The 26,461-nt window shown below is 41.8% G+C and overlaps 1 protein-coding gene across 7 annotated transcripts in view; it reads left to right on the top strand.

Annotated features, from left to right (window-relative positions):
* pou2f1.L (POU class 2 homeobox 1 L homeolog) overlaps positions 1 to 26,461 on the top strand; it is a 97,506-nt gene that overhangs the window by 46,589 nt on the left and 24,456 nt on the right. For 3 of the 7 annotated variants that reach the window (XM_018245843.2, XM_018245839.2, XM_018245840.2), the window contains exons 2-4: positions 14,768 to 14,830; positions 14,945 to 15,042; positions 21,680 to 21,733. In XM_018245843.2, coding sequence (XP_018101332.1) covers positions 14,768 to 14,830; positions 14,945 to 15,042; positions 21,680 to 21,733 — 215 coding nt within the window. Of the gene's footprint in view, positions 1 to 2,922; positions 3,000 to 3,137; positions 3,241 to 14,767; positions 14,831 to 14,944; positions 15,043 to 21,679; positions 21,734 to 26,461 lie in introns of all 7 variants that reach the window. The other 4 variants (XM_018245841.2, XM_018245842.2, XM_041581426.1 and 1 more) reach the window with 2 other exon arrangements.

Raw genomic sequence — 26,461 nt, 5'->3', positions numbered from 1 at the left:
CCACCCATAAGTATAAATGCAAATGTATAAGCAAGGGCTGTGCTATGAATGTCCTATATACTTCCCAGTTAAACTGAAGACTCAAGATACCTGGTTTATTTGATCTAATCATTAATTTTAGCAACTGGAGATCCCAATATATGCTGGAACATTCCTCAGTTGGTCTGCTGAATCCCAGCTCTCATGATCCCACGCTGCCCACAGAGCTTACAGCAATTGGAGGAAACATTATAAAATACCCCCGGCTGGATAATGCAATCCTTATCACAGCTTGCTCTCTTGCAGGGAAATCAAAGCCAGCAGGTTATAATGCCGGGCAAATAAATCTAGTTCCCCCTGTGTCCGGACATGGAATAGAGCGTAAGCTCTCTGTGCCATTATATGTGGGGGATTATGGGTTCTTTTGAGGTGCAGCTGGAGAGGCTTTGAGGAGTCTGGTTAAAAGCACAGCAGGAGCAAATGCGCTGAGAGTATCAGAGAGTGCAGGGCACAACATTATAGCAGTTTTAGGATTAACATTGCTCCTGGTTTCAAATAAACCAAATAGACTTTTTATCCTTAAAGGGATACTGTCATGGAAAAAAAATTTTTTTCAAAATGAATCAGTTAATAGTGCTGCTCCAGCAGAATTCTGCACTGAAATCCATTTCTCAAAAGAGCAAACAGATTTTTTTATATTCAATTTTGAAATCTGACATGGGGCTAAACATTTTGTCAATTTCCCAGCTGCCCCTGGTCATGTGACTTGTGCCTGCACTTTAGGAGAGAAATGCTTTCTGGCAGGCTGCTGTTTTTCCTTCTCAATGTAACTGAATGTGTCTCAGTGAGACATGGGATTTTACTATTGAGTGGTGTTCTTAGATCTACCAGGCAGCTGTTATCTTGTGTTATGGATCTGTTATCTGGTTACCTTCCCATTGTTCTTTTGTTTGGCTGCTGGGGGGGGGGGGGAAAGGAGGGGGTGATATCACTCCAACTTGCAGTAAAGAGTGACTGAAGTTTATCAGAGCACAAGTCACATGACTGGGGGCAGCTGGGAAATTGACAATATGTCTAGCCCCATGTCAGATTTCAAAATTGACTATAAAAAAATCTGTTTGCTCTTTTGAGAAATGGATTTCAGTGCAGAATTCTGCTGGAGCAGCACTATTAACTGATTCATTTTGGAAAAAAATTTTTTTCCATGACCGTATCCCTTTAGTACAATAAATGCCTATCCCTGTGTACTGACTTAGGGGGTTGTTCCTGCTGAATAGTATTTAGTATAGGGGAATACCTGTGTTGATACATTTTCACACGTTATTCCCGATCCAAATATACCCGTTTACAGCCCTTTCAAATGCAACTTGGGAGAAAGTGGTCTCATCGCTGGATACAATAAAGCTCCATTAGACTTGAATGTACCCGATGCTTTTTACCGAGACGTAATCTAATTATAGCCGTGGTTGATTAGAGATCTGAATAACCCGTCGGCCCATCAGGGGACAGAGTGGAAGGCGAGACTCGTAGCATTTTATTTTACGCCTCAGCTCTGCGGGTGGCAAGATTGAAACCCTATTATAAGCTTGTGTTTGATTGCATAATTACATTTATTATTTCTGCTGGTTTCACTTGGCCTTTTGCAACTTAATGGTAACGTCTCAATATTGACTTAATTAACCCCCTTTATACTGTCGTAACCTGCCCCAGGAGACCAGGAGAACTTTGTTTTTAGAGCTGCAGCACATACATTGGTACACGTTTATTAAACTACAGGTGCCGTATTCTGATTTTTAGGCTTTAATGGAACTCTCGTAGAACTCTCTATTGCAGGAAAGGATAAATTGTTGTGTTATATCCAAAATATGTCCAATAGTGCAAAGTGACAAGGGGGTTAGCGTATCGTTTGCTGAGTGCCAGTTGGCGCTTTTGGCCCTTCAGTTGATATGGAAGTCCTGCTCTTCCCACCATCTGGTAATTTAGATCACAGAACCCCTCAGTGACTTCTAATATCCTTATCATTTACAGTAGGGGGTACATTATCCCTTATAATACATGAGTGATACTCAGAGTTCCCTGTATAACTCAGCCTGCAGCCTTGTGCCTTTATATGATCAAAGAACAACCCCTCAGTGACTTCTAATATCCTTATCATTTACAGTAGGGGGTACATTATCCCTTATAATACATGAGGGATACTCAGAGTTCCCTGTATAACTCAGCCTGCAGCCTTGTGCCTTTATGTGGTCACAGAACAACCCCTCAGTGACTTCTAATATCCTTATCATTTACAGTAGGGGGTACATTATCCCTTATAATACATGAGTGATACTCAGAGTTCCCTGTATAACTCAGCCTGCAGCCTTGTGCCTTTATGTGGTCACAGAACAACCCCTCAGTGACTTCTAATATCCTTATCATTTACAGTAGGGGGTACATTATCCCTTATAATACATGAGTGATACTCAGAGTTCCCTGTATAACTCAGCCTGCAGCCTTGTGCCTTTATATGGTCACAGAACAACCCCTCAGTGACTTCTAATATCCTTATCATTTACAGTAGGGGGTACAACTTTGTGATATTAGCCTCTACATGACTTTTGGCTACATCTTTTTTTGGCTTGAGTTTTAAAACGGTTGTACAGATTCAAAGAAAAGTACAAAATTATTACAATGTATAATTATTTTCAGGGGGTAAACCTGTTCGAAGGTCTCTTCTTTCCAGAGTTGTCTGTGTTAGTGAGACGCCTAGATAAAATTACAGCATTCAAATATATTTACCAAAAGGTGTTTGAGGTTTTGGGGGATGAACACACAGGCCATTCTAAACATCCGGTCATTTTTTTTATTCTTTAATTGTTAATTTGTACTTGACTTTTTCTCCCAGACTTTATTTACATGAATCCACCTATAGTGTTTTTATTTTAATTCTGTCTTTTTTAGGGACGCAGATGTAAAAAGGAGCAGGTTTGGTGTCACCAAATCATTTTCTAAGTCTATCCAGCGTTTATTTTTTACCGGTAGGTGCTACGCTTCATTTGGGAAAGTTGGGAGGCATGGTGTCACTTGAAGCCTAGGGGAATACAAAACTTTCCTGCCAAAATAAAACCATCAATTACTTTCTGTAAGTTTATGATTTTAGTTATCTCTGTCTATAGGAAGAGCCTGAAATAAGTAGAACACTCTGGGAAGAGCAGTCGTCTTAAAACACCATGAAATTGCATTCTTCTTCCAAGATTCCAAACCATGCCTGGCTGTCAGGTGAGGATTCTTCATTTAGCCAAATAGTCTTCTGTAAGCCCTTGGGAAGCCAACGTTTAGATGTTTACAATGCTTAGTAAATATTTTCTAGCCTGCAATGTTCTTAATCACATCAGCAAGACGACTGGGTCAATGCAAATTGAGCTTTCTATTGTTCAAAATGTTTAACCATAGCTCCATTAAAGGTCTCTTCCTAATCTAGATCATGGGGTACCCAGGCAGCAAAGCACTTACCCCACATCTCACTAATTGGCCTTCAGGCTGCCCCCCTTAGCTCATAACAAGGTTACTGATATATAGAAACATTGGGGTTTCACACTGCTATAGTTCCAGGGGTACCCAGGGTACAAATAAACTCACCCCAAATCTCCCCCTAACTGGCCTTCAGACTGGGCCCCCCTTAGCTCATAACAAGGTTACAGATATATAGAAACATTGGGGTGTCAACCTGCTATAGTTCCAGGGGTACCCAGGGTACAAATAAGCACTCACCCCAAATCTCCCCCTAACTGGCCTTCAGACTGGGCCCCCTTAGCTTATAACAAGGTTACAGATATATAGAAACATTGGGGTGTCACCCTGCTATAGTTCCAGGGGTACCCAGGGCACAAATAAGCACTCACCCCAATCTCCCCCTAACTGACCTTCAGGCTGGGCCCCCTTAGCTCATAACAAGGTTACAGATATATAGAAACATTGGGGTGTCACCCTGCTATAGTTCCAGGGGTACCCAGGGTACAAATAAGCACTCACCCCAAATCTCCCCCTAACTGACCTTCAGACTGGGCCCCCTTAGCTCATAACAAGGTTACAGATATATAGAAACATTGGGGTGTCACCCTGCTATAGTTCCAGGGGTACCCAGGGTACAAATAATCACTCACCCCAAATCTCCCACTAACTGACCTTCAGACTGGGCCCCTTTAGCTCATAACAAGGTTACAGATATATAGAAACATTGGGGTGTCACCCTGCTATAGTTCCAGGGGTACCCAGGGCACAAATAAGCACTCACCCCAATCTCCCCCTAACTGACCTTCAGGCTGGGCCCCCTTAGCTCATAACAAGGTTACAGATATATAGAAACATTGGGGTGTCACCCTGCTATAGTTCCAGGGGTACCCAGGGTACAAATAAGCACTCACCCCAAATCTCCCCCTAACTGACCTTCAGACTGGGCCCCCTTAGCTCATAACAAGGTTACAGATATATAGAAACATTGGGGTGTCACCCTGCTATAGTTCCAGGGGTACCCAGGGTACAAATAATCACTCACCCCAAATCTCCCACTAACTGACCTTCAGGCTGGGCCCCCTTAGCTCATAAAAAGGTTACAGATATATAGAAACATTGGGGTGTCACCCTGCTATAGTTCCAGGGGTACCCAGGGTACAAATAAGCACTCACCCCAAATCTCCCCCTAACTGACCTTCAGACTGGGCCCCCTTAGCTCATAACATGGTTACAGATATATAGAAACATTGGGGTGTCACCCTGCTATAGTTCCAGGGGTACCCAGGGTACAAATAATCACTCACCCCAAATCTCCCACTAACTGACCTTCAGACTGGGCCCCTTTAGCTCATAACAAGGTTACAGATATATAGAAACATTGGGGTGTCACCCTGCTATAGTTCCAGGGGTACCCAGGGCACAACACAAATAAGCATTCACCCCAAAAGTCCATAGGTGACTAGCCCACAGTGTAGTATTAGCATGATAACTACTTTTATATAGGTTTCTCTGAATATTACAAATTTACCTTTAAATGTCATAGCATAAAACTATATTAGCATAGGTATTTTCATGCAGAAAGATGAGGTTATACTGCCCCTTTAAAATCAACTTCACCAAACAATATGTTCATTTGTATCACAATCTATACAAACAAAACATAGATATTTTTTATTTTATCAAGTCCGTGGGTGGAGTGCGTAGGATCAGGTCGGCTTAGTGTTCTCCAGTGGTTGTAGATATCACATGAAAGGGTCTATTCTGAATAATCGAGACCAACAGAAATAATATGTTCAAATCATTTTAAGATGGGTAAAAACTGCCTCTAGTTAGTTAGCTGCTCCCTATGGGATCTCTGTAGGGCCAAAGAAGATTCTGATCAGCTCTTAAAGGGAAATTCTTCCCAACAAAAATGTAAATGTATCTGGATATGTAATTCTGTATCTATCATTATTTATTTTCTCCGCACTGAGAGAAACTGAAGACAACTGACTAATGCTACATTGTTTCAATGAATGAACTCTGAGATCAATTGCTACTTTCAGTTGTATACAAAAATCATATTACTGATGTGTATCGGAAAATGCTTTAAATTTCTTTCATTATGAATAAACTGGGATTTAAATACTATTTTCAGATAATTGCAGTTCAGAATCTTGTCTGGTTACTAGGGTGCAGCTGATCCTAGCAACCAGGCAGAGACTAGAGGGTGATGAAAATGTAGACTTGTTATATAAAGTGTCTCTAGGTCCCCTTCAGCCTTCAGCCAGTTGCTGAAACACCTGGGAAGTAGTATTCTAGATTGAGACCTGCTACATTGTTTCAAGAGAGAATCAGCAGTGCAGAAAGGAATAAAGAAACTGAAATTACATTACTGAAACCAGTAGAAATGTATAATGAATATATATTCGGATTTGTCTTTTATTTCATTAGCCACATTCTTTTGGTTTTATATCCCTTAAAGTTTAAATTTCATTATGGTGAGGGAATGCTGCTTCAGATTCATGTAATAATTCATCCGCACACCTGTAGTTCACTTCCACTGCAGTGGTGCTGCTGCTCCTCTGTCGACCCGGCCCGGTCCCTTAGCAACAGCAAATGTATTCAAATGGATCCGCACACCCACAATTGTTTGCAGTCGGGGAGCTTACCCCTTTTATTTTGCTACCAACAGTATCAACGTTTTGGGTGGGGGGGGGGCCCCTCCCTTCATCATGCAGATCTCATCATGCAGATCCGTTTGAATATGTTTGCAGTTGCTGAGGGACTGCTGCTGCCTTTAAAGGGATCCTGTCATCGGAAAACATGTTTTTTTTTCAAAACACATCAGTTAATAGTGCTGATCCAGCAGAATTCTGCACTGAAATCCATTTCTCAAAAGAGCAAACAGATTTTTTTATATTCAATTTTGAAATCTGACATGGGGCTAGACATTTTGTCAATTTCCCAGCTGCCCCAAGTCATGTGACGTGTGCCTGCACTTTAGGAGAGAAATGCTTTCTGGCAGGCTGCTGTTTTTCCTTCTTAATGTAACTGAATGTGTCTCAGTGGGACATTGGTTTTTACTATTGAGTGCTGTTCTTAGATCTACCAGGCAGCTGTTATCTTGTGTTAGGGAGCTGTTATCTGGTTACCTTCCCATTGTTCTTTTGTTTGGCTGCTGGGTGGGAAAAGGGAGGGGGGTGATATCACTCCAACTTGCAGTACAGCAGTAAAGAGTGATTGAAGTTTATCAGAGCACAAGTCACATGACTTGGGGCAGCTGGGAAATTGACAATATGTCTAGCCCCATGTCAGATTTCAAAATTGAATATAAAAAAATCTGTTTGCTCTTTTGAGAAATGGATTTCAGTGCAGAATTCTACTGGGGCAGCACTATTAACTGATTCATTTTGGAAAAAAAATTCCCATGACAGTATCCCTTTAAATATTTGGGGATGTTGGGTGTTGTAGTTTCATAGGCAGGAGGGCCTTTCCCTTTAGTAAAGTGTCTTCAGAAAACTGTGATACTCTGTAAGCAGAAACAAATCTATAACCTAGTCTGTCATTCTAATCTCTGCGTGGTTGTTAGGGTAAGCAGGATGCTAGCAACCAGATCACAGTTTAGGGCAGAAACACACGCAGGCCCGGATTTGTGGCTAGGCCCGGGCTTAGGGCAGCAAAAAATTAGGGGCGGCATGCCGCCCAGGCGCTTTCTCCGAAACACTGGGGAGCGTAGCTCCTGAGTGCTCATGTTCAGGTGCACATGCTCGCTCGTAAGGAAAGGTGTATGTGGGCGCAAAATCCGGTGCTGGACATGCGACAAATCTCCTCTTCTTCGGGCGACTCTTCCCTGAACTACCTTCCCGCAGGCTAGAATGTGAATTGCCGGCAGGATGGCACTTGGAGCTCTTCGTTTTCCGAAGTCGTCTCACTAGAAAACTTAGGGCGACTTCAGAAAACAAAACGCTCAGAGTGCCGCCCACGATTTGCATTCTAGCTGGCTGGAAGGCAGTTCGAGGAGATTAGTCACGACAAATCTAATAGTCGTGCGACTAATCTCCCCGAATCGGAGCGTGTGTCTCTGCCCTTTAAAATCCAAGTTGGTTGATCCCAGTGTTATTAATAGGGGGAAAAAAGATAAATATATAGGAAGGCCGGTATATAGGCGGCAACCCTATCAAAGAAGCAAAGTCTGTAGAAGAAATTTTTCATTTTGTTCCCTAATTATTATTCTGACACTCGAGAGATGATTTTTTTTTTTTTTCTAATCGCCCCCTTTATGCGCGCCTCTCCCTCGAGCTGTGCGGCTTTGGAATGTTTGCGCTAACCAATTAATATGCAAATGAGCCGATAAATATTTATGCCGGGATTTAAATTATGCAAGGAGCGCTGCAAATGAATTGCTCGTGGACTTCAAAGTTCTGGCTGCCGCACTAACGAGGGAACATTTGCATAAGGCCCTTAATCAGCCGCATACTGATTAAGCTTCATTATGGAAACTGCCAGCTGCAATCTTTGTTTCTATTTTATTACGAAAAAAAAAAAAAGGGGAACTTTTTCACGCTTCAGTTGCCTTGACAATGTCAGATCGCACTCGCGGGGAGAGACTACAAACTCTACAGTTTCAAACTCTAGTTTTCTCTCTCCTCTTCCCCCATCGCTATGAAGTCGTCGCTCTGATGCCCCCCCTTTCGTCTCCCCTGCAAAATTAGCAGCCTCCTGTCGCCTCATTAGGGATATCCTTCCTTTTTATTCCTCCCCTTCTTCGGATGCTTAATATCTCATTCCGCATGCCATCATGCTGGACTGCAGCGACTATGCACTAGGTGGGTACCGCCTGGGCTCTTATAACCGTTTTAATATGGAAATAGGGGGGTGTGTGGATGACTAATGTATAAACCAACGGCATATGTAGAGGTGGCAGTCGGTCACGGGCTGATCCATCCAGCCGCCACTTATCTCTCTGCACTGCTGTCTTACGACTAATGAAATCTCTCTGCACTGCTGTCTTACGACTAATGAATTCTTTCAACACGGTGGGAGGTGGAGGGTGCTGGGCATTATTCCCCCTGATCTTAAGATCGTCAGTGGAGATATGAGACTTAATTAGGATCTTGATGGTGGAGGATACTTTGACTTTTCTCTGTTTTGACTAATCTCCCCCCTTTTTTTTCTTAAATGTTGATCGTTGTTCTTGAAGAGGCAAAATGTACCATTAAGGGGGTGATTGAATCCTTTGTACCACGTACAGACCATTAATTTGTATATTGTGTGTGTTGCACATTTCGGCACATATTTATTGAGGGTTTGAAAGACGAGGCATACTCCATGCTCACTTATCTAGATTCATGGCACCCAATCTGTGGGGTTAGTAGGGACTTTGGGGGGCCCTATCCTTAGATCAAGTTAAGGGTCCTATAGAGGAGAATATCGAGGTGCTGCTGAACATTCACTTGAAGGTCATTTCAGGGGAGATTGGGGGTGCACTTCTGTTTGTGGTCTATGTGCTATTGGCCAAATTTGGACCTCAAAGTTGAGCCTTAAAGGAGTGGTTCACCATCAAACAACTAGTTGTTTTCAGATTGATCACCAGAAATAATGACTTTTTCCAATTGCTGTCTATATTCTACGTCTCACTGTTTTTCTAATATTGATGTGTAAAGTGTATTTTTCCACCTTCTAAAGCAGCTCTGGGAGGAGGGGTCACCGACTCTTCTAAATTGATACATTTAGTTGATACATTTCTTTTCTTTGTCCCTGCTGAGTATAATCTCTGGGTTACATTAAAGGCAGCTGTTAGAATTGATACAATAGTTGCTAATACTCCTGAGAAATGTGTCAACTGAAACTGTAACAGTTTAGAATCTGCACCTGAATTACTGAGTTGCCAGACTCAAACACCAGAGACACAAACAGTAAACTTTAAATTTAGATTTTGGAAAACCAGTAAAATAAATAAATAATGTAAAGTACCGTATATACTCGAGTATAAGCCGAGGTACCTAATTTTACCTCCAAAAACTGGGAAAGCTTATTGACTTGAGTATAAGCCTAGGGTCAGAAATGCAGCAGCTTCTGGTAAGTTTCAAGTCAAAAAATTGAGGGTTTCTGCTCCCATTGGAGGTGCCGGCGTCTTGTTTTTGGATGCCGGCGACCATTCTTGGACGCCGGCGAATATTCTTGGAGACTATTCTTGGATGCCGGCGACTATTCTTGGACGCCGGCGACCGTTTTTGCGCTTGACCCGAGTATAAGCCGAGGTAGAGTTTTTCAGCATATTTTGGGGGCTGAAAAACTCGGCTTATACTCGAGTATATACGGTAATTGGAAAAAGTCTTTATTTCTGGGGAGTAATCTGAAAACAACTGAACTGGGAAAAGTGTTTGGAAGGTGGACAATCCCTTTAATTGAAGAAGTCCCTAAACGACTTGTAGAGAGAGTGCCAGCTCTTGGGGCAGGTGTATGTGTCACGGGTTGTGAGCACTATCAATAAGCACTTTAGAGCATGTCCTCTCGTGCAGTCTTATTAGATGTTTGAATTTGTCTCGGAGCTCATGCTGTATGTGGAAGGCTGACGTCCTGAGCATTGTATGAGATAAAAAGCCTCACACAGAGTGTCTATAACCTTGTCTTTCTGATTTTGCACCTTCAGCTTTGTATGATAAATGAGACATAAATCACTTGTGCAGCAATGTATCAAGTCTGTCCCTGGGATATTCCAGCCACTGAACTAGGAACTCTCATAAACCTCAAGCAGCAGCAATTGGAATTTCACATGAATACAGCAATTTGGGCTTCCAGCAACCCTTCAGCAGGCTTTGGCCAAAGTCATTTTAAACCTCACCAGTTATTCTGGTTCTAAAAAGTAGGATGTGGTCACTGGTCACATAATGAGTTTCTGTGCCACGGCAAAGCTATCATTTAAAATTAAGAGAAGTTCAGTTTTTTTTTTTTGTTACAGATGTGGAAAACTAGTAGCCAGCTGGTTAAGACTGACAGTAACCAGTAGGCAGTTAGATGTGACTGATTTAGTAGTGGTAGCCAATGTGGAGACTAGGGATGCACCGAATCCAGGATTCGGTTCGGGATTCAGCCAAGATTTGGCCTTTTTCAACAGGATTCAGCTGAATCCTTGTGCCTGGCTAATCCAAATCCTAATTTGCATATGTAAATAGTGGGGAGGGCGGGATTTCACGTGACTTTTTGTTACAAAACAAGGAAGTAAACCAATTTTTTCCACTTTTTCCTTCCCCGCCACTAATTTGCATATCCAAATTAGGGCTCGGATTCGGGATTCGGCTGAATCTTCCAAGATGGATTCAACGGAATCCAAAATAGTGGATTCGGTGCATCCCTAGTGGAAACAAATCTGGATTTTATTCAGGCCATGGGGGGGACCTTTACCCTAACACTTCATTTCATAGCCATTTCCTATGCCCGACCTCTTTCGTTTTTTTTTTTTATCTAAAGCTTACAGTTTCAGCTTAGCATTAGAAGTCCATTGTCTTATCAGCTCCCACAATATTCCTGTTCCAAAGGGGACATGACTAGCCCAATCAGCATTGTGAAATTTGTTCCTTGGAGGGTTATATCCTTAGGTTTTTATTATCCTACACAGCATATATTCTATGAAAGTATGTTAACAGAAGGAGCATGGGTATTCATCTGTAATTAACTCTTGTGTGTTTCCTGTATGTTTAATGTATTTTTTTTTTTGTACTATATTGTGGAATATGTTGATATTTTATAAATAAATAAGACTAAGCACAATTCAGCAGGAACAGCTTATAACCTGTACTGAGAGATGTCATAAAACTATGGCAGCATAGGTATCCCCTGTACTAAGCACAATTCAGCAGGAACAGTCCCCTAAGTTTGCTCATAGTCTATACAGAGAGATCCCATAAAACTATGGCAGCATAGGTATTCCCCTGTACTAAGCACAATTCAGCAGGAACAGTCCCCTAAGTTTGCTCATAGTCTGTACAGAGAGATCCCATAAAACTATGGCAGCATAGGTATTCCCCAGTACTAAGCACAATTCAGCAGGAACAGCCCCTAAGTGTGCTCATAGTCTGTACAGAGAGATCCCATAAAACTATGGCAGCATAGGTATTCCCCAGTACTAAGCACAATTCAGCAGGAACAGTCCCCTAAGTTTGCTCATAGTCTGTACAGAGAGATCCCATAAAACTATGGCAGCATAGGTATTCCCTGTACTAAGCACAATTCAGCAGGAGCAGCCCCTAAAGGTGGCCATACACGGGCAGATAACGCTGCCGATATAGGTCGTTTGGACCAATTTGACAGCTTATCTGCCCGTGTATGGGGGCTTATCGATCGGGAAGGTTTGCTTTTTATCGACCCGTCGGAGCCCCTTGGCCATACGGCCGAACGTTCGCATTACCCCCGATATAGCCATGCCGTTAGTGGCATATCAGGGAAAGATCCGCTCGTTTTGGCGATGTCGCCAAACGAGCGGATCTTTGAATATATGGCCAGCTTTAGTTTGCTCATAGTCTGTACAGAGAGATCCCATAAAACTATGGCAGAATTGGTATTCCCTGTACTAAGCACAATTCAGCAGGAACAGCCCCTAAGTTTGCTCATAGTCTGTACAGAGAGATCCCATAAAACGATGGCAGCATAGGTATTCCCTGTACTAAGCACAATTCAGCAGGAACAGCCCCTAAGTTTACAGCTCTCATGTAACATCAACAGCAACGGCAGTGACTGCATTACTAATGGGTTATAAATATTTAATCAGTGCAGATGCAGTGAACAGGTCCGGACTGAGCATTAAAATAGGCCTTGGCATTTCAGGTACACAGAGGCCCAAACAGCCCACTATACTGACTTTCTATTGCACCTTATAGCAGCCCCTCTGGCATTTGCCATATCCCACAGATTGCCAGTCCAGGCTTGGCAGTGAATGCCGTTCTACCTTGAGCCGATGGCAAGCTGATTATTTGTATATAGAACTGGGGCCTTCCTATTCAATTTGTCTCTGATCTCTCTATCGTGTGTTGGGGTTTCCTGTAGGCAAGGAGCAAATTACTCGGGGCCCATAAACACAAGTCTCCTGTGAGCCGACAGTTGTATCTCACACACCTGCTACTTTCTGGAGTCATTTCAAGATCTTTCTTGTGTCTGAATACCGGAAAAGCTGATGTTTTCGCTTAAGATTACTCAGTGTTAAAGGGAAACTAAACCACCACCACCTTTTTTTTATTTTTATTTTTTTTAATTTATTTATTTATTTATTTTTTTAATACAAATCCTTAGCTTTATTGCAGGAGTCTGCACAATGGGGCAGGACACTGGGTTGCTTTCTTGTCAGTGGAGCCGGGCACCAGAATTGGCACAGCCAGAATTGGTAGCCACCAACTCCAGTGCTCAGTTTTGCATTTCACCGTCATGTGCCGGGCAACCATTCAAATTTACAGGTCAGGTTTTGGAAAGAGGCCGAGGGAGACAAGTTGCTAAAAACAATTATTGGGGGGTTTAGTTTCCCTTTATATAATAAAATAGCCACAACATAACCCTCCAGCTACAGTAATCAACAACTTAGTGCAAGAACCATGACATTGTAAAACAATTTGCAGTTGGTCTACGTTTCCTGTATGATGCTTTTTTTCATCTGCCAATTCCATGTAGCTTGCTCTCTCTTGTTATTGAGGGTGAGGAAAGACACCCCTAATTGCCCCTGTCTCCTCCCAGATATTAAACTTGCCATTGTCTATGTAACTTATGGGTCATTTATACTGATCCTGGGTCTAAATGTAAATCTTTAAAGGGATACTGTCATGGGAAAATGCATCAGTTAATGTTGCTTCAGTGTTGTTTGTTTGTTTTTCAAAAAAAGCAAACTGATTTTTTTTATTTAGTTTTGAAATCTGACATTGGGCTAGACATATTGTCAATTTCCTAGCTGCCCCCAGTCATGTCACTTGTGGACTCCAGAAAAGCCAGAAAGCAGTTCCATCTAAAGTGCTGGCTCTTTCTGAAATAACATGACCAGCCAAAATGACCTGAGATGCACCTACACCACCAATATAACAACTAAATACACTTGTTGGTTCAGGAATGAAATTTTATATTGTAGAGTGAATTATTTGCAGTGTAAACTGTTTAATTTAGAAATAAAGCTACACGATAAAAATCATGACGGGATCCCTTTACAGTTTTTATATAGTGGCATGTGTGTCTGCTCCCGAGAACAAAAATAATATATATTTGATGTGTTTGTCTCAACACTTGCTCTCTCTTGTTATTGAGGGTGAGGAAAGACACCCCTAATTGCCCCTGTCTCCTCCCAGATATTAAACTTGCCATTGTCTATGTAACTTATGGGTCATTTATACTGATCCTGGGTCTAAATGTAAATCTTTAAAGGGATACTGTCATGGGAAAATGCATCAGTTAATGTTGCTTCAGTGTTGTTTGTTTGTTTTTCAAAAAAAGCAAACTGATTTTTTTTATTTAGTTTTGAAATCTGACATTGGGCTAGACATATTGTCAATTTCCTAGCTGCCCCCAGTCATGTCACTTGTGCTCCAGAAAAAGCCAGAAAGCAGTTCCATCCTAAAGTGCTGGCTCTTTCTGAAATCACATGACCAGCCAAAATGACCTGAGATGCACCTACACACCAATATAACAACTAAATACACTTGTTGGTTCAGGAATGAAATTTTATATTGTAGAGTGAATTATTTGCAGTGTAAACTGTTTAATTTAGAAATAAAAGCTACACGATAAAAATCATGACGGGATCCCTTTACAGTTTTTATATAGTGGCATGTGTGTCTGCTCCCGAAGAACAAAAATAATATATATTTGATGTGTTTGTCTCAACACATCAAAACACCAGTCCAACGGTTGCTATAATCTCAGTAACCCAAAAACATGTAAGAGACCTGGTGGTAATATATGCAGTAGCATAAAGTAAAGTAAAAAAATTTTATTAAGACATTGTAGCCTACCGCGTTTCATGCCAAGCGAGCCTATGAGTAAGTGCCTGCTTGGCACGAAAAGCATTTGACGACTGTCCTAATAAAAAGTTTTTCACTTTACAATTATTTTTGCTACTGCATTTATTACCACCAGGTCTCTTTGACACATTTGGGGTCCTCTAAATGTAAATCCCTGCAGTAAAGCAAGATGGCAGTGCTGTTTTTGGTCAAAATGGAAGTAGCAGCAGTCCTGTACCAGAAATGCAAGGATTATGCCATTTTAAAAAATGTCTATTTTTCAGGTACAGTTTTCTGATCTGTTAATGAAACACTGCATGTGCTTCTTGTTTTTTGCTCAGATGCAAGAATGAACAATCCGTCAGAAACAAGTAAATCATCAGAGAGCGGGGATGGAAACACAGGTGAGAAGCTATGGGGTGTGTATGCCTTTAACCGAGGTGTTAACACTTAATCACATTCACATTACAGTGGTGGAGTAGGTCAATTTATTAATCTCTTTGTGTCTCCTTTTTAAGGCACCCAAACGAATGGCCTGGACTTTCAGAAACAAGCAATGCCCATTGGAGCCATCACGTCGGCTCAAGCACAGGCTTTGCTCGGACACCTTCACCAGGTAACAATTGGGTGATAGTTGCCATTATGATTGGACAGTGCAGTTTAGTATGAGGGTATAGCTTATTGTGTTCTCTATTTATATTTACTTTCCAATGTACGGTATTTATACTAGAGATGTACCGAATCCAGCATTCGGTTTGGGATCCGACCAAATCTGAACAATTATTATCAGGATTCGGCTGAATCCAAGAGCCTGGGCAAACTGTATCCAAATCCTATGTAACCGGGGGGAAGATGGTGCACACCTGCACCCGACCCTAACCTGCCCTGCTGCAGCCCACCCGCACTTCCGGGGTCCTTTTATAGACCCGCCCCACCAATGATGTCACGAAAGGGGCGGGGCGAGCAGCCGCGAGACTAAAACCGGAAGTCGGATGCGGGCATTTGAAGGTGGCGGGCGGGGAGAGCAGGAGAAGCGCTCAACCCGCCCGCCACCCACGAGGAGCAGTGCAAGGTCGACCCGAACCCGCCCGACCCACCGGTAAACCCGCCTATATAGGGCCGACCCTCGCATCACTAGTGCACACCCATCAGGTATTTCTGCCGCAGAGTTCGAATTAGGTCTTGTATTAAGACGAATCTGTACCCCTGGATTCAGCTGAACCCTGAAAAGCCGGGTATAGTACATCCCTGGTTTATACCTGTCTGTAGAAGCTGCTGTGGTGTAGGATATGGGGAACATGGAATGCTTTCAGTTGTGTGTACTTTTTTGTTCTTATAACTAGTTCTAGTGTTCTAGTGTTCTGAGACCCAAAGTGGGACAGGACCCACTGGTAGAGTTTCTGGTGAGGCATCAGGTCAGACAGAATTGAAAAGCTTATACAGGTATGGGATCCATTATCTGGAAACCGGTTGTCCAGAGAGCTCTAAACTACGGAACGGCCATCTCCCATAGACTCCATTTTATGCAATTTTTTTCCTTTTTCTGTGTATTAATAAAAGAGTAGCTTGAACTTAATCCCAACTAACATATAATTAATCCTTATTGGAAGCAAAACCAGCCTATTGGGTTTATTTCATGTTTATATAATTTTCTAGTAGACTAAAGGTATGAAGATCCAAATTACAGAAAGATCCATTATCCGGAAACCCCAGGTCCCAAGAATTTTGGCTAACAGGTCCCATACTTGTACTGGGTTTTTACAGTATCACTTGTGTGGTTGGAACAAGCCCCTTACTTTCTGATTGGCCAAGTAGAAAATTGGTAATTGTACTTGGCAGTTGGTTATTTGGCCAGATGGAATGTTGCCTGTGCTGAGCTGGAGAATTCAGTGAGATTTTAATTCTCCACATAAGACGCTGCATGTTTAATACTATTTCTAATCTAGATATTATGGTCACTGGTTAGGTATTTAATTAGCTGCAAATTGGTTCAGAGCACCGTGCCGTGTGTGTTTATTGGCTAGGAAGTTAAAGGGATACTGTCATCGGAAAAAATGTTTTTTTCAAGATGCATCAGTTAATAATGCTGCTCCAGCAGAATTCTGCACTGAAATCCATTTCTCAAAAGAACAAACAGATTTTTGTATATTTAATTTTGAAATCTGACCCAGGGTTAGCCATAGTGTGTTTCCCAGCTGCCCCCAGTCATGTGACTTGTGCTCTGATAAACTTCAGTCAACTGCTATACTGCAAGTTGGAGTGATATCACCCCCTTCCTTCCCCCCCCCCCCCAGCAGCCTAAACAGAACAATGGGAAGATACCAGATAGCAGCTCCCTAACACAAGATAACAGCTGCCTGGTAGATCTAAGAACAACACTCAATAGTAAAATCCAGGTCCCACTGAGACACATTCAGTTACATTGAGAAGGAGAAACAACAACCTGCCAGAAAGCAGTTCCATCCTAAAGTGCTGGCTCTTTCTGAAATCACATGACCAGGCAAAATGAGCTGAGAGGCACCTACACACCAATATTACAACTAAAAAATAAAAAAAAATACATTTGCTGGTTCAGGAATGAAATTTTATATTGTAGAGTGAATTATTTGCACTGTAAACCGTGTCATTTAGAAATAAAAACTACATCATAAAAATCATGACAGAATCCCTTTAAGTTGGGTTTGTGGCTTACACTGTTGTTAGGGTTGGCGCCTCACCCCTTTATGGGCTCTTACACACAGGCGATTTTTCCTGTGCTCCCCTGCATTACGCTTTCTTCCATTCAGGCGCAGGAGTAGACGCACTCAATTATTGTCCAGGGGGCTTTACTCACACAGACGCATGTATGCGCCGAACACAAGTGAAATGCAATATGCTGTGTCCCACCTGCGTTTGGCACTTTCATACGTCTATGTGAGTACAGCCCCCTTGACAATAAGTGAGTGCGTCTACTCCTGCGCCTGAACGGAAGAAATTGCGAAGCAGTGGAGTGCAGGAAAAATCGCCTGTGTGTAAGAACCCTAAAACTGGACACATATGGAATCCACAGCCTTTGTGGTTAATTGGCAATTCATTTAGATGCATGGCTGCACATAAGGGTAGCACTACATGGACATTTTTGGCTGCCACAAAACTCCTGCGAAGAATTTGCATGCGACAAAAATAAGGTAAGTGAATGCATTGTCGCATGGTGTCGCAGCATTGATCCGACGCGACTATTGGATGCAGGTGCAGCGTCTGCATCTGACAGTCTTGTCTCGTCGGACCAACGCTGCGACACCATGCGACAATGCATTCACTTACCTTATTTTTGTCGCATGCGAATTCTTCGCAGGAGTTTTGTGGCAGCCTGTCGGATCACGCCAAAAACGTCCATGTAGTCCTACCCTAAATCAGTTCAGTCTGCAGCATAAATCTAAATGAATTGCTAATTAGTCATAAAGGCTGTGGATTCCATATGTGTTCGGTTTTAAAGGGGTGAGGTGGCGACCCCAACTGTTGTCCTTCCTTTTACTGTTTTCAAGAAACGACAGCTGTGCCCCGAAAATGCTGCGCAGATGCTTTTAAGCGACATTAGTGAGCACCTTCCCTGCAAGGTTTACAGAGCTGTAACAATGCTTGGAATGTTTATACCAACAGCTCCTGTTTGGGTTGTTTCTCTGCAAAGCTGGAGATAAACTTTGTTTAGTACATAAAGGCACAGGGGGAGCTAAGGGTTACATTTGAACTACATTAACAACAAGCAGAGAGCAAGGGGTGTAATGTAGTTCCATGGATACAGTAATGGGGTGTTGGCGTTGGAATCAGTCGGATTGAATGTAATCGGTTTACAAGGTTCTATAGGGAGAGAGGTGGTTCATGGGGTGGTTCACGTTTAAATTAAATTTTAGTTTGTGTTAGAATGGATATTTCTAGTAGGGATGCACAGAAGCCAGGATTAGGTTTGGGATTTGTCTTTTTTTCAGCAGGATTTGGCCGAATCCTTCTGCCCTACCAAACCAAATCCTAATTTGCATATGCAAATTAGGGGCAAGGAGGGACTTTGTCACAAAACAAGGAATTAAAATTTTTTTCCCTTCCCCACCCCTAATTTGCATATGCAAATTAGTAGTCGGTTCGGTATTCCACCAAATCTTTTGCAAAGGATTCGGGGGTTCGGCCGAATCCAAAATAGTGGATTTGGTGCATCCCTAATTCTAAGCAACTTTTCTATCGGGCTTCATTTTTTCTTTTATGGCTTTTGAATTATTTGCCTTCTTCTTCTGACTCACTTCCCTCATCTAAAACAAATGCTCTGTGAGGGCAGAGACACGTAGCCATTCAGGGAGATTGGCCTCCGGGGACTAATCGACTCTTCATCAGACGACTAATCTCCCACAAAAGCCTTCCCGATTTAAATCGTCACCCGAAGTTCTCCCCCAAAAAGCCTTCCCGCCGGCTAGAATCTAAATAGTCACCCGAAGTTCTCCCCCCAAAAAAGTCTCCCGCCGGCTAGAATCTAAATAGTCACCCAAAGTTCTCCCCCAAAAAGCCTTCCCGCCGGCTAGAATCAAAATCGTCACCTGAAGTTCTCCCCCTAAAAGTTTTCCCGCCAGCTAGAATCTAAATCGTCACCCGAAGTTCTCCCCCAAAAAGCCTTCCCGCCGGCTAGAATCTAAATAGTCACCCGAAGTTCTCCCCCCAAAAAAGTCTCCCGCCGGCTAGAATCTAAATAGTCACCCAAAGTTCTCCCCCAAAAAGCCTTCCCGCCGGCTAGAATCAAAATCGTCACCTGAAGTTCTCCCCCTAAAAGTTTTCCCGCCAGCTAGAATCTAAATCGTCACCCGAAGTTCTCCCCCAAAAAGCCTTCCCGCCGGCTAGAATCTAAATAGTCACCCGAAGTTCTCCCCCCAAAAAGTCTCCCGCCGGCTAGAATCTAAATAGTCACCCAAAGTTCTCCCCCAAAAAGCCTTCCCGCCGGCTAGAATCTAAATAGTCACCTGAAGTTCTCCCCCCAAAAAAGTCTCCCGCCGGCTAGAATCAAAATTGTCACTTGAAGTTCTCCCCCTAAAAGTTTTCCCGCCAGCTAGAATCTAAATCGTCACCCGAAGTTCTCCCCCAAAAAGCCTTCCTGCCATCTTAATCGCCGGCGAGTTTGCATTTGCAGCGATTTGTTTTAGAAAAACTAAGCGCTCAGAGTGCCATCCCGCCGTCCAATTTGGTTTTAGCCGGAGGGAAGGCTTTTTGGGGGAGATTAGTCGCCCGATGAAGAGGCGATTACTCTCCCTGAATCTTCGTGTGTGCCCTTACCCTGAGGTTACAAATGTATTGTTGTTGTTTTTTTATGAATCCTTTCTATTCAGGCCTCTCCTATTCGTATTCCAGTCTCTTATTCAAATCAGTGCATGGTTGCTAAGGCAAATTGGACCCTAGCAACAAGATTGCTGAAATTATAAACTGGAGAGCTGCTGAATAAAAAACGAAATACCTCAAAAACCACATATAATAAATGAAAACAAATCGTCTCCGTATATCCCTTTCTACATCATACTAAAGTTAATTTAAAGGCGACCAAACCTTTATTAGGAGTCTAAACCCAATTAATCAGTGAATGCTTTCTCCAAATGGTCTTCTATGCAATTCACATTCATTTTTAGGCTCACTATCTTTTCTTGAAGGTCAAAGTGTCAGTGACCCTAACTGTCAGTGCACTTCCTGTACTCTGTTAACCCTATGGTTGCTGACTCTCTGACTTTCTGGTTTGCCTTAGATCTGTCTGGGCTGTTTGCTAAACCAGTGTAAGTAAATTGTTATAATACACAAAAGCCATGAATATCCTGTAAAATATATCCTTATAAACGGTGAGTTCTGATGTCATCAGTTATAAACGGTGAGTTCTGATGTCATTTCTGTCACATGACTCACTTAAATTTGTGTATTATAATAAATAAAGTACCCCCAGTTGTAAAATATGAGGATATTAGAAGTAACCTCGGAGTTCCATGACCTATATAAAAACACTCGGCCTTCGGCCTCGTGTTTTTATATGGTCATGAAACTCCTCGGTAACTTATAATATCCTTATATTTTACAAGAGGGGGTACTTTATTCACTATATATAACATCAGTACTAGTCAGCTTTCATTGGGCACATCCCTTGCATGGCAGGATCAACTGGGCAATGATATCATTTCTATAAAGATCCAGGAGATGTACATGTATTTATATATAATGTATCTTTGTCTGCAGACTTGTTGGCTTTCCGTCAGAAATACGAATATCCAATAATCTGCTCTGTAGTCGGGGAGGCAGACATGCAGGGATGTTTGTTTTGCCCAGCAAATGACAAGCTCCTTGGAATGCATTTATTTTCCTATAAAGTGGTCAGGTTCTTAATTAAAGGTCAGATGTCAGACAGAATGAAAAAGCATGGTTACAGTATAATGGTTTACTCCACTTAATGTTTCTATTTGTTCAGTTGTGCTTAGTACTGAGGAATTCTAAGCTGGTATCTCTCTGTACAGACTATCAGCAAACTTCAGCAGGGGACTGTTCCTGCTGAATTGTGCTTTGTACAGGGAATACCTATGCTGCCATAGTTTTATGGGATCTCTCTGTACAGACTATGAGCAAACTTAGGGACTGTTCCTGCTGAATTGTGCTTAGTACAGGGAATACCTATGCTGCCATAGTTTTATGGGATCTCTCTGTACAGACTATGAGCAAACTTAGGGACTGTTCCTGCTGAATTGTGCTTAGTACAGGGAATACCTATGCTGCCATAGTTTTATGGGATCTCTCTGTACAGACTATGAGCAAACTTAGGGACTGTTTCCTGCTGAATTGTGCTTAGTACAGGGAATACCTATGCTGCCATAGTTTTATGGGATCTCTCTGTACAGACTATGAGCAAACTTAGGACTGTTCCTGCTGAATTGTGCTTAGTACAGAGGAATACCTATGCTGCCATAGTTTTATGGGATCTCTCTGTACAGACTATGAGCAAACGTAGGGACTGTTCCTGCTGAATTGTGCTTAGTACAGGGAATACCTATGCTGCCATAGTTTTATGGGATCTCTCTGTACAGACTATGAGCAAACTTAGGGGCTGTTCCTGCTGAATTGTGCTTAGTACAGAGGAATACCTATGCTGCCATAGTTTTATGGGATCTCTCTGTACAGACTATGAGCAAACTTAGGGACTGTTCCTGCTGAATTGTGCTTAGTACTATTGTATTTGTAGCTCATTGGCTTTGTTTGTGGTTATGTTACAGGTCCAACTCGCTGGCACAAGTTTACAGGCTGCTGCACAGTCCTTAAATGTACAGGTAAGAACTGTTTCTCCTCCTTTATTCTCACCTTTCAGTTGTGTGTATCTGCATCATGTGCCCCTACTTATTCCATTCCTTGTGTGAGCTGCCAACCTACTGACACATATAACCACAATAGATTCCACCAACTGTTACCCCAATGTTTCTATATATCTGTAACCTTGTTATGAGCTAAGGGGCCCAGTCTGAAGGCCAGTTAGGGGGAGATTTGGGGTGAGTGTTTATTTGTACCCTGGGTACCCCTGGAACTATAGCAGGGTGACACCCCAATGTTTCTATATATCTGTAACCTTGTTATAAGCTAAGGGGGCCCAGTTTGAAGGTCAGTTAGGGGGAGATTTGGGGTGAGTGCTTATTTGTACCCTGGGTACCCCTGGAACTATAGCAAGGTGACACCCCAATGTTTCTATATATCTGTAACCTTGTTATGAGCTAAGGGGACCCAGTCTGAAGGTCAGTTAGGGGGAGATTTGGGGTGAGTGTTTATTTGTACCCTGGGTACCCCTGGAACTATAGCAGGGTGACTGTTACCCCAATGTTTCTATATATCTGTAACCTTGTTATGAGCTAAGGGGGCCCAGCCTGAAGGTTGGTTAGGGGGAGATTTGGGGTGAGTGTTTATTTGTACCCTGGGAACTATATCAGGGTGACACCCCAATGTTTCTATATATCTGTAACCTTCTTATGAGCTAAGGGGGCCCAGTTTGAAGGTCAGTTAGGGGGAGATTTGGGAGGAGTGCTTATTTGTGCCCTGGGTACCCCTGGAACTATAGCAGGGTGACTCTTACCCCAATGTTTCTATATATCTGTAACCTTGTTATGAGCTAAGGGGACCCAGTCTGAAGGTCAGTTAGGGGGAGATTTGGGGTGAGTGTTTATTTGTACCCTGGGTACCCCTGGAACTATAGCAGAGTGACTGTTACCCCAATTTTTCTATATATCTGTAACCTTGTTATGAGCTAAGGGGGCCCAGTCTGAAGGTCAGTTAGGGGGAGATTTGGGGTGAGTGTTTATTTGTACCCTGGGTACCCCTGGAACTATAGCAGGATGACTGTTACCCCAATGTTTCTATATATCTGTAATCTTATGAGCTAAGGGGGCCCATCCTGAAAGCCAGTTAGGGGGGGGGATTTGGAGTGAGTGTTTATTTATATCTATTTTTTCTAGCTAAGGAGTGTGTGGGGCAGGGGTTTAACAAAAGTTTATAATAGCGGAGGACCAAGTCCCAAGATTCTAAAGCCTTCGTTTTTGTAACTTTATTGTTGTCCTTCATTTGACACAAACAGAATATTTACATTTAAAAATTAATTGTTGTATTACTTGTGTGTTTATTTGTTTTAAGATTTTATTTTGCTTTTGGTTTTTTTTTCTAAATTTACTAACAGTTCAGATAGTACTAAAGGAGAGAGAAAATGAAGGAAAGAGGAAAGCAATACAAAGTGAGGCAAAGGCACCAAATTAGAAAATTAATAGGAGATGTTTGCTATAGACTTTAAGGGATAGGCAAATTATTATTTAGAATTTAAGGCTTGGGAAAATAAATATACACAAACAAATGTGCCTATGGTAATAATATGGGCAAGATGAGAGTAAGGGCTGCTCCACGGAGACTTGAATCAGATAAGGTATTTTATAGCAATGAAAGAGGCCACGGTTTATGAGGTTACATTTTCTAGATTGTTCAGTAAATGTATTTCGGCATCGGTTTGTTCCGCACCCTTTTCATTTATAACATGTTCCAACAGGCTCAGGTACTAGACATGAACAAAGGCTCTATCCAGCCGTCACTGGGGATCAGCACTTACATTTACTCATTTCTTTGTTTTTTAAAATCTTCTAGCACACGCTATAGACATGTCCCATCAACGGCTGCTGCTATTGTTCAGTCCGTATGTTCATATGTATGCAAATAAAAACTGTCAGTTAAGGAAGGGTACGCGGCATCCTCTCCGTGGCAGCCAATTTGTCCGGTGGACTCTATGAAGCTGCCTCAGCTGGGCTTCAGGCTATATAAATTATTGGTTTCATAGGCTAATTTACTTCATCCTATGTTCATAGATACTGGGAATATTCATTAATGATGATTTCATTTATTCATGTATAGTAACTGAGGTTCGTAATCAGATAACATTTATGGGCAGATTTATCAGAGGTCAAATTCCGAATTTATGTGAATTTTCATTTTTTTTACTCTTAATAAATTCAAATAAACTCACAACGCGAATGGGAGGTTATTTAAGAATAAATTTGAATGTCTAATATTCGATCGAATAGTCCTGACCCAAAAATTCTATTCGAATCGAGTTTTCCCTCTGAAAAAAAAACACGAATGTCAGCAAGGCAATTAACATATTCAAATGAACTTGTAAATTAACTCAGCAGGTTTTAATTGGCAAATATACGACTTAGAACTGTTTCCATGGTCAAGGTTTAATAGATCTCACATTTAAATTTGAATAGTGGGATTAAAATTAGAATGTGTGAATTTTGACTCCAGAAAACAAATATCAAAATGTATTTATTATTCAACCCTTAAAGGACAAGGAAAGGCAAAAAAATAAAATCCCGTTTAATGAAAAAGAAACCTATCTCCAATATACTTTAATTAAAAAATGTGTACCGTTTTTATAAGAAACCTGACTGAATGCAGTGAAATTCTCCCTTAATTTACTGCTATGGATAGGAATTGTGAGACGGTCCCTAACTGCTGAGCAGGGAAACAATCATACTTATGAACAGCAGGGGGACCTTACTTCCCAGCCATGCAGAACTCAAGCAGCTTTGTTTATGATGATCCCTAAGCAGCCCAGACCACACTGAGCATGTGCAGGGTCAGGGTCAGGCCAAGATGTATAACAAAGTTACAAGATGACAGCCCCCTAGTGGCCAACTTTGAAAGCATAAATCATTTGTTTGATTAGGCTTGTGGTGCAGTAACTTCATGCTTATGTTTAGTAAACAAAATACAGCATTTCTAGCCTTATTCTATTTTAGACTTTCCTTGTCCTTTAATAAATCTGCCCCTTAGGGCTACCCCCTTCTTTTTAGTAAAAAAAATATTTAGATATTCCACAAAGTGCCGTACAAATCCAACAGCAAGCACTACTAGGTGGGAAGCAGGAACACGCTAAATGGCTTATTGGAACAGAAGACAAAACTTCTGTTCCAAATCTTCCCTATCCTCTCCTGATGCAACCTACATGCAAGTCAGTACATCATCGAATCCTAGAAGAAAATAATATCTAAAGAGCTTCTAGATCCCTTTTGCTTGCCAGGCATTCTTGTTTTGACAGTGGCATAGTTTGTTGTGATTAATTTGTTTTCTACTAGAGAGCAGATGTTCCTCCCCATTCTTGTTTTGAGATGGCTCTGCTCCCATCGCAACATTTAGGGGCTGATTTATGAAAGGTCGAGTATGAGCGTTTTTTTTTTACCTCGAATGAAGTGGAATCTTACTTAAGAAAACTTGAATGTGAAAAACCTGATTCTGCAAGTTTGAGTCCCGCTCCCCAAAACTCAAATTGATAGTTTTCAGCGAAAATAAATGAATCATTCGAGATTTCAGGCAAAACCTTCTGGAAAAAAAACCTCTAACATCAAGCAGGCTTATAACCTCTTCAAAGGGTTCAAAGGACCTCTGCCATGGACTTCTACAGAACCTCAACAGGTTTTAAGTGGTGTATTTTAGGATTGGAGCTATTTCCAGGGAGACGGTATAATCTCAAATATTCAAGTTTTTTTTTTTTTCTAACCCGAAAATGTGAGTTTTGACCATAAAATACAACTCGAAAACTCGAATCTTTGTGGAAAAAACAACTCGAACCTTAAAGGGATCCTGTCATAGGAAAACATGTTTTTTTCAAAACACATCAGTTAATAGTGCTACTCCAGCAGAATTTTGCACTGAAATCCATTTCTCAAAAGAGCAAACAGATTTTTGTATATTCAATTTTGAAATCTGACATGGGGCTAGACATTTTGTCAATTTCCCAGCTGCCCCTGGTCATGTGACTTGTGCCTGCACTTCAGGAGAGAAATGCTTTCTGGCAGGCTGCTGTTTTTCCTTCTCAATGTAACTGAATGTGTCTCAGTGGGACATGGGTTTTTACTATTGAGTGTTGTTCTTAGATCTACCAGGCAGCTGTTATCTTGTGTTATGGAGCTGCTATCTGGTTACCTTCCCATTGTTCTGTTGTTAGGCTGCTGGGGGGGGAAGTGATGTCACTCCAACTTGCAGTACAGCAGTAAAGAGTGATTGAAGTTTATTAGAGCACAAGTCACATGACTTGGGGCAGCTGGGAAATTGACAATATGTCTAGTCCCATGTTAGAATTCAAAATTGAATATAAAAATATCTGTTTGCTCTTTTGAGAAATGGATTTCAGTGCAGAATTCTGCTACAGCAGCACTATTAACTGATTCATTTTGAAAAAAAATTTTTTCCAATGGCAGTATCCCTTTAATAAATGTGCCCCTATATGCATCATGTTTAGGGCAGAACTTCATCCTTAAAGTCAAATGTCAATAACCAAGACTTTATCCTCTGGATTCCACTTACCCATAATAGACACTTAACTATTGATAAGGTCACCGTGGTGGCAAAATTGGGTATAAGTCATCTGTAATAAGCTGCGATACCTTAGAAAATAAGGACTTGTATGTTTGTTTTTTTGGCCAAGCCCAGTTGTGTCTCTTACATGGTATATCCCCGATGACTTTGCTTCT

This window comes from Xenopus laevis, chromosome 2L (assembly GCF_017654675.1).
Source record: "Xenopus laevis strain J_2021 chromosome 2L, Xenopus_laevis_v10.1, whole genome shotgun sequence".
Taxonomy (NCBI): Eukaryota; Metazoa; Chordata; class Amphibia; order Anura; family Pipidae; genus Xenopus; species Xenopus laevis.
The sequence above is the reverse complement of the archived record's forward strand: the minus strand, read 5'-3'. Positions and strand labels throughout refer to the sequence as shown.